At 38.0% G+C, this 12,669-nt stretch overlaps 1 protein-coding gene across 50 annotated transcripts in view; it reads right to left on the minus strand.

Moving 5' to 3' along the window:
• Window positions 1–12,669, minus strand: part of ANK2 (ankyrin 2) — a 655,140-nt gene that overhangs the window by 35,778 nt on the left and 606,693 nt on the right. For 31 of the 50 annotated variants that reach the window (XM_044224180.1, XM_044224185.1, XM_044224181.1 and 28 more), the window contains 7 exons: window positions 11,357–11,455; window positions 10,211–10,365; window positions 7,897–8,108; window positions 7,337–7,541; window positions 4,831–4,927; window positions 2,455–2,683; window positions 1,535–1,660 (listed from right to left, as the gene is read on the minus strand). In XM_044224180.1, coding sequence (XP_044080115.1) covers window positions 1,535–1,660; window positions 2,455–2,683; window positions 4,831–4,927; window positions 7,337–7,541; window positions 7,897–8,108; window positions 10,211–10,365; window positions 11,357–11,455 — 1,123 coding nt within the window. The remainder of the gene's footprint in view (window positions 1–1,534; window positions 1,661–2,454; window positions 2,684–4,830; window positions 4,928–7,336; window positions 7,542–7,896; window positions 8,109–10,210; window positions 10,366–11,356; window positions 11,456–12,669) is intronic. The other 19 variants (XM_044224221.1, XM_044224219.1, XM_044224215.1 and 16 more) reach the window with 1 other exon arrangement.

Raw genomic sequence — 12,669 nt, forward strand, 5'->3', positions numbered from 1 at the left:
AATGGATATTTATGATGTTTCCACCTTTTGGCTACCGTGAATAATGCTCTTATGAACACTGGGATGCCAAGTAACTGTTCGAGTCCCTACTTTCAGTTCCTTTGGGTATCTACCTAGAAGTGGAACTGCTGGATCATATTCTTACCTAGGTTTAAATTTTTGAGGAATCATCATACTGTTTTCCACAGTGGCTGCATCATTTTGTATTCCTACCAGCAATGATCGGGGTCCCCATTTCTCCACATCCTTGTCAACATGTATTTACCATTTCATTTTATTTCATTTATAGATTTATTTTTTAACAACTGCCATCCTAATGGGTACAAAGTATCTCATTTGTGATTTGAATCTGAATTGCCTTAAATTTGAATTTCCTTGAGCATCTTTTCATATGCTTATTGGTCATCTGTTTGCCTTCTTTGGAGAAATGTCTAAGTTCTTTGCTCATTTCTGTATTTGGTTGTTTATAGAATGACTTTTGCACATCAACAATAACAAGTATTAGCTTAATAATTGAGCCATTTGAGTTAAATGGATCCTTTGCCCCTCAGCAGCTGTAGTTTAATGTGGTGATTTCTAAGAGCCTATCTTTAATCATGTAAAACAATCAAACCAGAAATGGCACAACAAAGGACTCAATAGAGATCTTGGGAAAGCTTCACAGACTAACAATTTTAAAGAGATTTACTGACATATCCTTGGAAAATCATAAGGGATTAAAACGAGTCATTGCTAACAAAATAGAGTCATTGCAGTAAAAAACTGTTGGAAACCAGCCTCCATCTTGTGAGAGTTGAGCATTAAGACTTTCAGATCAGTGAAATAAACTGTGAGAAGCAAGGGGAAAAAATGAAGAGCTGGAGAAATAGAGTACAGTATTATTACTTCCTTTGCATTTTGCCATCACACATTTTTGTCCCTTTTTATAACTGGACTCTGGAATGAAATATGTATATATCACTGCCAAACTCCTAACTTGGATTAATATTCTTAAACAGAGAAAACAAATTCACGGTGTACTAAAGTGTCTCCATAAATGTTTGTTGGATGAATTTATGAAAATATATCCAGTTCACAGCTCTATCTCAGATAACCTGTTACTAGACCAAGTGAGATCCTGGGTTCCTTCAGAGCTTTTATTACAAAGTACTGTCACTAAGGGATTCTTTTGGTCTCCACATGAAATTCATATGTTTTTAAAATTTAAGAATAAATATTTAAAAGAGATGATAGCAAAAAAAGAAAGAGAGACTTTCTGTAAAATTTGGAAAAAATGTAGCCAGTTTTTCTAATCAATGAATTGGCTATTTGTCTTAATTCTCAGCCTTGAACACCATCTATAAGTAAAAATTAAGCTTGGGTTTGAACTTCAAAAATAAAAATGGTTGGCTCTATAGGACTTTAAAATTTCACAGATATGGTTTTAAAAAATTACTTCAATGACTGAAAAGCAAATATTATCTCCTTCTAAAGGAAATTAAATCCTCACTTGATCTTAAGTTAAATGCATTAGAAAAGGCCATGTATATACTACCTTGACAAAGAGAGGAAGTCGGTTTTCTTTGAAGGCAAAAAAACTGAAGATATGATGTTGGCCACTCTTGGTTAATGGCACCAGGTTGCCAAAACAATCAACATAGATGGGTTTTCCTTCTAGTACCTGGTGAAAACAGACAAAAGTAACACAGGACGTAGAGCTATAATTATTACTTGTTATTTACATCAAAAACTGTTGGTACTACTTGGTACATCAAAGTTCTTAAAATATACATACATAATCTTTAAATTGCTGACTGGCATTTTGTCTTATCTGTGACAAAGCACGTGCTAATACTCTCTCTTCTTACTGGTACAGGAATCTTCAAATGCATGGTGGCATTTAATGTTAATGTTTTCATTTCTAACACTGTTTCATGATACCCACCCCAGCCCCCAAAACTGGTATCTCTTTGAGTCCTAAATTTAAATTTCTGATTGGGTAGTTTTTGACACTGTAATGAGTTAGGTTACTTGACCTCAATATCCAAAGGCCCACAGAAAGAAAATTCTGAAATACGAGTAAGTAATATAGAAAGCCCTGGATTTGATATATTCACATTTATACAAAGGATATGCTTCCTGACTGTTTTCTTAAGTATTAAAAATAATAAAAGCAACAAGGAAAGATTAAGATACCTAAACTATTATAGTAACTTACATACTTTACCAGTAACTTATAATTTGTCCCAAGATAATTTTAAGAGAAGCCCTTTACCTCCTCACATACACTGTGTATCCCTATATCCAAACTGGCTAAAAATGGCAGATTTTGGACCTTGACCTACTAACTGATCAAAGTGTGGACTGGTCTTTTTTTCCTTAATGGCTCTATTTATTAAATACTATTTTAAATATAATCTATTAGTAAGGGCATAAACAACAGGTTAACAGAAATTATTTTTGTAAATACAGTACCTCTACATCCCTGCTTCTGGCCACCTCAGCAAAGTTTTCTTGTTGTTCTAGGGTCTTATCCACTTTATCATCAGTCATGCAGAAACATCTCAACCTGGCTTCAATGGGGTCATGTGATTTGGCAAACACGACAAATTTGGCCATATACGGTACACAGATAATTTCCCTATACACTTGTGATGCAAAGGTAACAGATTCCTGGATTTGTCGACAATCTATCAGCCAGAACCTACAAAATGAAATAAGGTCAGTTATCTGAAATTTAAAGTACACCAATTGAATAAGAAAACAACAGTCCTCTCATTATGATCAAAATAGTCATTAAATGTTTCTTGGAAAAAGAAGGGAGAGAGGGAGAAGAGAGAAACTAAAGGAAAGAGAAAGTGAAAGAAGGAAAGGTAGAAGGATAGATAGAAAGGAAGAAGGGAGGGTGGGGAAAAGAGAAAGATTAGGTGTTTAAGATCAACTAACAAATGCTTTATTTATAATTTTCTTCCTTGGAGGATCTTCTGAGTATTGAATCTTCTCAACTATACCTCAGAGTTTTAGAATCTTCTAGCAAGTAAGCTCAGTGTCAGACATGACAAGGATCAAACTGAATTGAGAGTTTCTATTTTTCCTTGATTCCCTCTCCTATTCTTTATTTCATTTCCTGAAACCCTTTCCAGTAAAATCTACCCAGCTTTTCTTCATTCTTTTCCAACAACCTCTCCAGTTGTCAAGGTGAAATAATTCCATTTTTTAAAAATTGTTTTTGCTCCAGAACTTCTAAACATTGCTGAACATAATTCCTAGAAGAAATCATCTGTTTTGTGACCAATTTATGAGTTCTAGCCTCAGCTAAGTCTGTGACTTGCCTGGCAACTTTTTCCTCAGATATTATTTTATTCTGTTTAGTAACTTTGCTAAACCTTTAGGACACTCCTTAAGCTCTTGTCTCACCTGAGGCCCTATGAAAGGTAACTTCACTGAGAAAGCAGAGGCCACAGTGGACATTTTTTCAGTTTGGTATGTATACACACTTTCAAAGGTTGGTTCACATCCTCTTGCTCTGAAACTTTTCCCCACCACTGATCACCCTCCCTCTCTTGACTCACTTCCCATAATCTTTCACATTCCTCAGATTTTCTTACCGTTTTACTAACTCTTGTCTTCAAGTTCTTGATCCACCTCTCTTTTTTAATTGACTTTTGATAAAATATATACAAAGTTCATCATTTTAATCATTTTAAGTGTATAATTCATTGGCACGAAGTACCCTCACAATACTGACTTCTTGGTCTATCCCACGAGGCTTCCCATAAACAATGCACAATCCTGCATTACTTCTGAACCACAGACTAAATGGATCACTGTTGCACTCCCCTTTCTTTCTGCATTCTATCTCGGCACCTTGGCTCATGTTACTCTCTCTTCCACTTTCATTCTGCCCATAAGGTTCCTACATGTCTCATGAGTCACCTCTTCTAAGCATCCTCTCTATTCCAATGCAAATACCCTCCGCTGAATTCTTTAGTACCTCTGGGTACCGGTCATTCAAAACTTGCCATTGTCTTGCATTAGAATGTAGAAGCCTGAGCAGCAGATCACACTGGCACACGGAGCCCAAGACTCAATAGCTGAGCCTGAGAGGCTGAAACAACAAAAACGTGCCACCACACCCAGGTATGCCACGTGCCGTTACTGAGTTGTTCATGAATTTCTATTTTTTTCTTATATCCTTGAATAGAAATTTAAGTTTTAACTAATCTCGACTTTAATTTTCTCATCTGTAGAATGGCCACAATACCTCCTGTTCTTTTAAGTCACACAGTTGTTGCAGTAATCAAATTAAATGGGAAAATGCTTAGCTATCCATGAATCCCAATGCAAATGGGAACTGATAGTTATCAACAGATTAGTGTGTACATGATATAAAACTAGATAGCTTCAGCTTTTAAAAGATGTGTGATATGTAATTGGGTAATGCATGGGTAACGTGTGCATGTGTCTGAATGCATAAAAGTCACTGAAACCTTTCAACCATTCAAGCAAGCCATGGTGGGCTTTGTGTTTTTATTATTCTGTTGGAAAAAGTAGTTCAGGCTATTTTTTGACAGCAGGAAATTTATCTTTCCTAAGACCTTTTGGACTGGAAAAATCAGTGGTGGCTGCTAAAACCAGAGTCATGGTCACAATCCTTTCTTTTTCTTAGATTTTAATCTGACTGGTTGTCCTTTATTGTCTCATCACCATTTCATTTGCTGGAGTGTCCAGTTTAAAATATGAAAGTAAATGCAGACAATGTTAAAAAGCAGACCAAAAAGAGTCAGTTTCAAAGAACATAAGAAACAAAACAAAAGACATATCAGGCTTTTCTGGGCTGCATCACCATACCTGGCAGACACATTGGTTGTAAAGGAAACACATTCATTGACAAATGTTAAGGGCGTAGTTCCTGTAATATCTTCCCATTGTGCAGGAGTGGTTCCACCTGAAATAATATGATCATTTAAAAAAATCAGGCAAAACTCCAGACTCTGAATTGTAAAATAAAGTCTTTGTGGTTCTGGCTGTGTTCACCCATGTCATCCTATCCACCCCTCAGAATGACATATTGGGAACAACATGTCTAAAAACCACACGCTAAAAAATGACACACTGAAAACAAACAGGGAATACTACCTTCAAAGGAACTTCATTTAAGGGAGGTTCTTTGAATAACTGCCTCAGATTACCTACTAAATGTTCCACTCTCTAACTTTCTTTTTTTTTTTTAATGTTTCAAGTTTTTATTTAAATTCTATATAGTTAACACATAGTGTAGTATTAGCCTCAAATCTAGAATTTAGTGATTCATCACTTACATACAACATCCAGTGCTCATCACAAGTGCCCTTCTTAACACCCATCACCTACCTAGCCCATCCCCCAATCCCACCTCCCCTCCAGCAACCCGCAGTTTGTTCTCTATTTTTAAGATCTGACTGATATTTTGAAGCTTTTATTGTAATGCTAGGCTTTGAAGGTCATTTTAAATTGTAACAGCTGATGATTTTAAAGCAACTTCTATCAACCAAGGAGTTAATACTTTGCTAAAATAACAAAAAATCCAAATAATCTTTTGTTCCTGAACTTCATATTTTCTGGAATTATTTTTAAGAAATAAAATTTCTTCTCAATTTGCAGTGCAAGGTTGGCAAAAAAAAAAAAAAAAAAATGCTTGGAAAGTATTAAGAGCTCAGTAATCCTGCAAGGTGAGGGAACAAATGAATGAGTGCTGAAGGATGGCCTCTGTGCACAGAAAGATCACCATGGAGGCGGACATGCACTTTCATTCGACTGGGAAATTACCTTGGCATAGATAAGGATAAAATAGTCTTAAGGCACTGTAGGAGGAATGTATGTTCGAGATGAGAATAAACTGCAACACTAAAATTCCCTAAAGAAGGAAATGTGTTATCAGAGAAAGTTCATGGAAACTTATTCTAGCAGGCCTCTAAAATAGGAATTCTTAGCAGAACCATATAACAGAGCAAAACACAAAAATCTGAGCACTGTGGTTAACATGTTTTTTTAAATTAACAAATAAATGTAAGGACATGTTTCGTACAACCCCATCTGAGGATCTATGGCTGGAATAACAAGATTCGATGGTGTCTAGGCCCAGGTGGTATCTTCATTTGATCACTTACAAGGGCAGGTGTGTCACAGACATTTTTCAGTCTTATTTCTTTTGCTTCCATGCCATCATGTTGCACATTATAGAAAGGTTAATCGTATATGCATGGAACAAAAGGTATGGGAATGACACCCAGGAATGCTGATAACAACCACAAATGGGTAACTGGGAAAATGAAAATAAAGCATAAGATTTCCCTTTATACTCATTGTAGTCTGTGCATTTTAAAACCTTGTCATATTATTAAACTTACGGGATAAGGTGTCAATGGTTTGCTATCATAAGTACAGAAAAAAAAAAAACAAACACTAGTAAGAAGGTAGAATTAGAGAGCAAAATTAGGGTAAACATTCCTTTCCATATGGAGGAGAAATGAAAAAAAAAAAATGCTAACAATACCTAAACAGCCAGGGATGTTGATTATCCCTATTGACAATAGTATATTTACTGAATGCCAACACAACGTAGTTTTTGTTAAATAGGGAAATTATCAGTCCAATAATGTAGTCCTGACACAGGTTATTTGTGTGGATTTTTTCCTCTCAGCATTTATGGTGATAATATTGAGCAGAAAAAAACCAGCGTTCTAGGAATGTCTTTCTACAGTGTGGTAGTTGTCCAAAAGCTACTGCAATTTCTAACTGAAAAGACCAAAATTCAGTTAATTATTAAAAACCTTTATTTTTCCTAAGTTAGTTCAACGGATCAATGATAAAGACAAACCCATTCCTAGACAGATGCCTGAACTTCGGAGTACAATTATTCAAGATGCTATTTATTTTTCATATAAGATGAAGTCTTACATGGAAAATATAAGGTGAAGTCTTACATGAAGGTGTAAACCTTAGGCCTTGAGGTACGTAAATCTGGGTTTGAATTCCAACTCTGCTGAATATTTATGGTATGATACCAGGCAAGTTATAAAACTTCTCTCAGCCTTGGTTTCCTTTTCAATGCATAGGGTTAACACTTCCTCATAGAGACACTGTAAAGACTAAAATGCCAATGCATATAAAATTTCTAATAGTTTGGCATACAAGTTATATCTGATAAATATTAGTTCATTTTCTTTCATCTTTCACTTGCCTAGTAAACTAGAATGCTTTTCCTGAATTAATGCATATAACCTTACAGGTATCTAATGACAAAGGTAATTTAATATTTACAACAATCTGCTTCTTCTTTCAGAACTTTCTACTATCAGAGTCTTATGTGACTCACCTGTTATGCTGCATAGTAATCTTAAGGTTGGTGCATCTCCCCCAAAACCATTCAACATGACATCACTTGAAGCTTTGGGGACAGGAATGGTCATGGTAATTGGCTTGTGAAATTTTCTTCTTCTAGGTTCCAAAGTGACTATAGGGCTGAAGGTAGCTTTGTTGCCTAGAATCTTCTTAACCAGCTCACTGTGCATAGGTTGAGCCTTTTCAAAAGAAAGAAAATAGCACAGAATATCAATATGTATTGATATATATTGATACCAATATATATCAATATGTTGATATCTATGTCAAATTTCTTATTCAATGCATTGTTTCTTAGCTCAGAAATCAGTCTGGTGACTTCAAACACAGCAACTGTAAGTTTAGTACTAAGCCCTCATATAAAACTTTAGGAGACCTCCCATCTCTAAGGGAAGCTGTTGCTCACCTGTGGATCATTTGACACATTAACCATGTATTTCCCACCTGACTTTGAATCACCACATTTCCCAGCTGACTTTGAATCACTAGGGTAAAAATCCATGTTAGGTTAACTCCTATCCAACACGAGCATACCTGTAAGCCCACACGGATCCTCTTGGTCAGCGCCCCCTCTGGGAAGACGGCCTGCACCTGCGGCACCACGGTGCTGCTCAGCACGCCTCCCTCTGGGCCAATCAGGTTGCTGTCCTGTTTGATGCGCGATACCACCGCAAAATACTGTGGGAAGTCACGGGTGATGATGCGGCAGATTCGCTTCTTTTCTAGGTCTTCTGGGCTATCCAGCACTGAGACAAGAAATGACCCATCTTCATATAGCAAAGATTTCCTTCCAAAACCGTTCTAGCAAACTCCGGGGCACAGTTAATAGTAAACAAGCAAAGAAGCAAAACACCTTTTTTTTTTCAATAATAGGAAAATTTTTAAAAAGCAAGAGTATCTATCCTAACAACACCAGAAAACAAAACAAAGAAACACACACACACACCAGCAAAAAAAAAAAAAAACCTCCAGTCTTTCAAGACCTATCATCATTTAGTCTGCACGTTTTATTTGTCTGTGGAAACTAGGTCTTTCCAGGGCACTGTGAAAAGAAAAGCATCCAGTTCCAGAAGCAGTAGTGCAGGGCCCAGCACCCTCTGTAAATGAAGGGTTTTGAGGGCAAACCTGGAATGGAAACAAATCTGTCCTATTCTTGCTTCACGTGAGGGAGAGGAAATGGCTTTTGGATTCCTTTTCTTCGCAAATTTCAAAGTTAGCTCAAAACCCAGTTACTGTGGTTTTAAGAAGAAACGGCCCTTTCAGTTCTCAGGGCAAGAGTACAGGGATAAAAATCTGTCCTTTAAGGGTAAGGTTTGTGTTTGTGTGTTTATTCTAGTGAGATGGCTGTCTCTGAAAAAGTCAGATGTTTAAAAAAAAAAATCAGTGATTATGAATTCAGGGTTTGAGTATTCCTCTGAAACCATTAACTTACCAAAAATATCATCTACTGTCAGAAAGATAGGATAATGGGCTCTTTGTAAATTGCATTAGTGTAGATATCTAGGGCAATACGAAAATCGGACTAGTTTAAAAGGCAGAAAATTTGCACTAAGGGGATCACTGAATTTTCAGGAGAGTTGTGGACTGGCAAACACTAGCACATACATACAAAAGAATGTATTTTCAAGCACAGAGACATAAAAATATAAAAATCTGATCCTTTGTTTTAAAACAGGTTTTATACACCTATGGAGAGTTATACGAGTACTCAGTGAAGGACAAGACGCCAGTGCTTGTGGCAGTGTTAATGACAGTATATCTCAGAGGAAAGTATCCTAAACCTAAATGCAGACAAAGGAAATGGCTCCAAGAAACAGAAACAGCTAAATACTGCATGGAACAAGCTTTATCAGGAAGAAGTCTGATCTTTCAATCCTCCTTGTAAAGGACTGACATATGCATCTAGAGGGCATAATTTTCCATCAACCTCTTGGGTTATTCCACTTTATTCCACCTCAGCAGGATGCAGAAACAAATACTAAAGTGGCTGCTGTTCAGCTACACTTACTATTCGGAAGCCACACCTGAAGCTTCTGGCTATAGTCTACAAGCCTGGTAAACTTGACAAATTGCCAGACCACTGTGTGTCCAGTTCTGTACCGCTCTTGGCGCTTAGGCAAAGAACTTGCCCTATTTGTGTAGTTACTTAAAGTGGAACCATGGGGTGCCTGGGTGGCTCAGACAGTGAAGCACGTGCCTTCAGCTCAGGTCATGATCCTACAGTCCTGGGATGGAACCCCACATAGGGTTCCCAGCTCCCCACATAGGGAGTCTGCTTCTTCCTCTGCCTCTGCCCCTGCTCACTATTCGTTCATTCTCTCTCCCATACTCTCTCTCTCTCAAATAAATAAATAAATCTTTTTTAAAAAAAAAACAAAGTGAAACCCATCTCCTGGTATTAGGACTGGAACTAAATTTTTGTGCAGCCTAAGGAGGCCAGACAATGAGCCAAATCCCTTCAGTCACACTGAGATATTTCAACCTGTGGCTAGATGGCGCAAGCTGGATTTGGGATTTTCAGAGATCAAAGTCCCAATGGGGGGGAAAAAAAAAATTCTTAACTCTATGTGTAGGTATGTATATGAAATTCTACCCTGGCTGATGCCTTGCTTGAATTACATGTAGAAGTCTGAGTGAACTTAATTTTCGTTATCTCCTTAATAAAAAGTTTTAAAAGGAAATCATATTATCCTCTAATGCACTAAAATAACACAAAGACCACACATACCCAAGGCTCCTTCCCCTCCCTGCCCCATACACATACACACCACCCTAGGTCATCAGAAAGAAACAGATCATTTAAATTCTTCCTCTTTAGAATTCTTTTAAAATCCTTAATACGAAGTACCTTCATCCATGCCATTAAGGATTTCATTCAACTCATCTTCAGTGTATTCACAGTAATGCTCTTTCCAGCTGTCCCCGTTCTCACTGCGCAGGACCACCAGTTCCCGCTCCTTTCCTCGAAGGGCAGCAAAATGGGGGATCTCCACGATCACAGGCCTGACACAGCAAGGCAGAACATTCAGTGTGGACAAGAGCTAACCAACAGCAAGACAAGCACCTTGACTCTGTCTGTTGCAAAGTGACCTGGAATTGTTCTCTTTCTCGGGATGGGGCATAGCAGGCTGTCCTCCAGAGCCCACTGGCTAGGAGATGGTCACACAGTAGCACTCCACCTTGGGGGCACCAATCCTTAGGGACATGCTGCTACCTTAAGCCAAATAATGTTTCCCTGTGAGTGCATGTGGCATTCTGGAACTTCTCCTTTGATCAATGTAAGTATAACACATTTAACCAAAAGAAATGTGCATGCATATCCATGATGTGTGCCAGTCTCCTAAAACATTTTCTACAAGGTGCAGATGACAAAATGGTTTGAGAAGGAAAATGGCTCAAATGTTGCATAATTTGATGTGTTGTAAATGAAAAGATGTCAGGAAAGTTAACTACTCAGGAACTAAAGAGACATGCACTCATGGTTTTTTGCTTTTTTTTTTTTTTCATTCAAGAAAATAATAGGCATGTGTACACAGTGTGGCCCTAACTGAGCACCTCAGCAGACAGCCCAGTTGTGTCCCATGCCTATTAGACTCAGGATCCAGAACATGCACAGCCCTGAAGTTTTTAGGTCGCATTCACTTTCAAAATTTATAGAGGCTTTTGATTTTTCAGTCCAGGTTGCTTTGATACAGACTTCGAATTTATTATCACAACATCATAACTAGCACAGAGTACAACTAGGCAGATCTCATGCTTTAAACGAAAATGAAGGTCACAGCACTTTAAGGGAAAAGATATAAAAAACATCACTCAAAAATAAAAAGTCACATACCACAAGGGTCAGAAATGGTCCACTCAAGATAGGTTATACAGAATTTAAATCATAGGGAGGGACATGTCATGGGTACAATGACAAAAAGAGAAATCATATTGCAGAAGGAGGAGAAGAATGGGGGCCAGCAGCCATCGATTTGTTTTAAGTCACTCCTACCCAAGGAATTTGGTTCCAGGAGGCCCCAGCTGAAGGATGCGGCTGACCAAACTTTCTCCCTCATTAAGTGGGGGAGGAGCCGTTGGCAGGTGAAGTTTACTGAGTACATCCAAAGCAGCAGTGAAAGAAAGAACATAAGTAAGCTTCAGGTATTGTTTTCCACAGAACCCCGGCGTCACCGGCTGATCAACAGGGTGAAGTTTGGTTTCACACTGCGTTTGGTTCTGCCCCCTCCATTGGTCACAAAGAGCAAGGAACTGAGACCCAGAGTGTACAATGGAGGCGCGTGGAAGGAGACACTTGGGTGTTGTTGGATCTGTCCCTAGTTACGTTCACTGCCAGGGCACGAGCCAAAAAAAATAAACAAAAAATGTGCTCCACAGGAAAGACAAAGCTGTTGGGAATATAATAAAAACTCTGACTCTGTAGAGAGGGCAGATGTTTTCATGGATATTCCTCAACAGATGGGAAGTTTAGTAAAAAGCCTAAAACTATGTGGGCATAAGGGAGGGGAAAGGGCCTGGTACAGAAGATGAAAGGGATCGTTGGGCAATTACTCCAACCATACTGGCATTTCCGATGCAACCCAGAACTTCACAGGCTCCTTCTAAGTCTCTGGTCATTTAGGAGGACAAGGGAGGTGGCTTCTATAATTGGGGAATACAGACACCCCTTTTCAGGTGTGAACATAATTTGCAGCAACCTGCTAATCATTTGCTCCAAATTACAAGGCTTTAGAACGTTTCCCCAAGTTCTAAAGCAAATCCTCTCCCCCAAACGACTCTGGCAAAGAGTTCATGATTAGTAGGATTTTCTCCCAATTTTTGAGCACAAAGACTTGATACGATAAGACATAAATACAATTGATTTGTTTCAAAATATTTTGAAACTTGTCCCCCTCCAAAACTTGATCCTTTTGTTGGTTTTCAGCAGTAGCCAGTCATATCTGGGCACACTGAGACACCACTTCATGTATAATAGCAGTGGTACAAACAGAAGGAAGAAATGCCAATTCCTGCTCAAAATTGCTATAATGAGCCTGGCAGAAGTTGGTCTGGATTTTGTTGTCTTAATGAAAACTATAACTACAGAGACTGTTGGTATAATTTTAAGACTCAAGATAGCAATTTTGATAACAGAAACGACACATCAGACGGAGTACATTTTTGGATCTCTTATAAAGACAACGCTGCTTTCCAAAGATAATCATTCTGTTTCGTAACTACACAGGACTTTAAATGTATGTTTGGAATAGGGTAATACTTTTTCTTTAGGACTTTACCATGTGAGTCTCAGAATTAAGAACAACAACA

Source organism: Neovison vison, chromosome 11 (genome assembly GCF_020171115.1).
Source record: "Neovison vison isolate M4711 chromosome 11, ASM_NN_V1, whole genome shotgun sequence".
NCBI lineage: Eukaryota > Metazoa > Chordata > Mammalia > Carnivora > Mustelidae > Neogale > Neogale vison.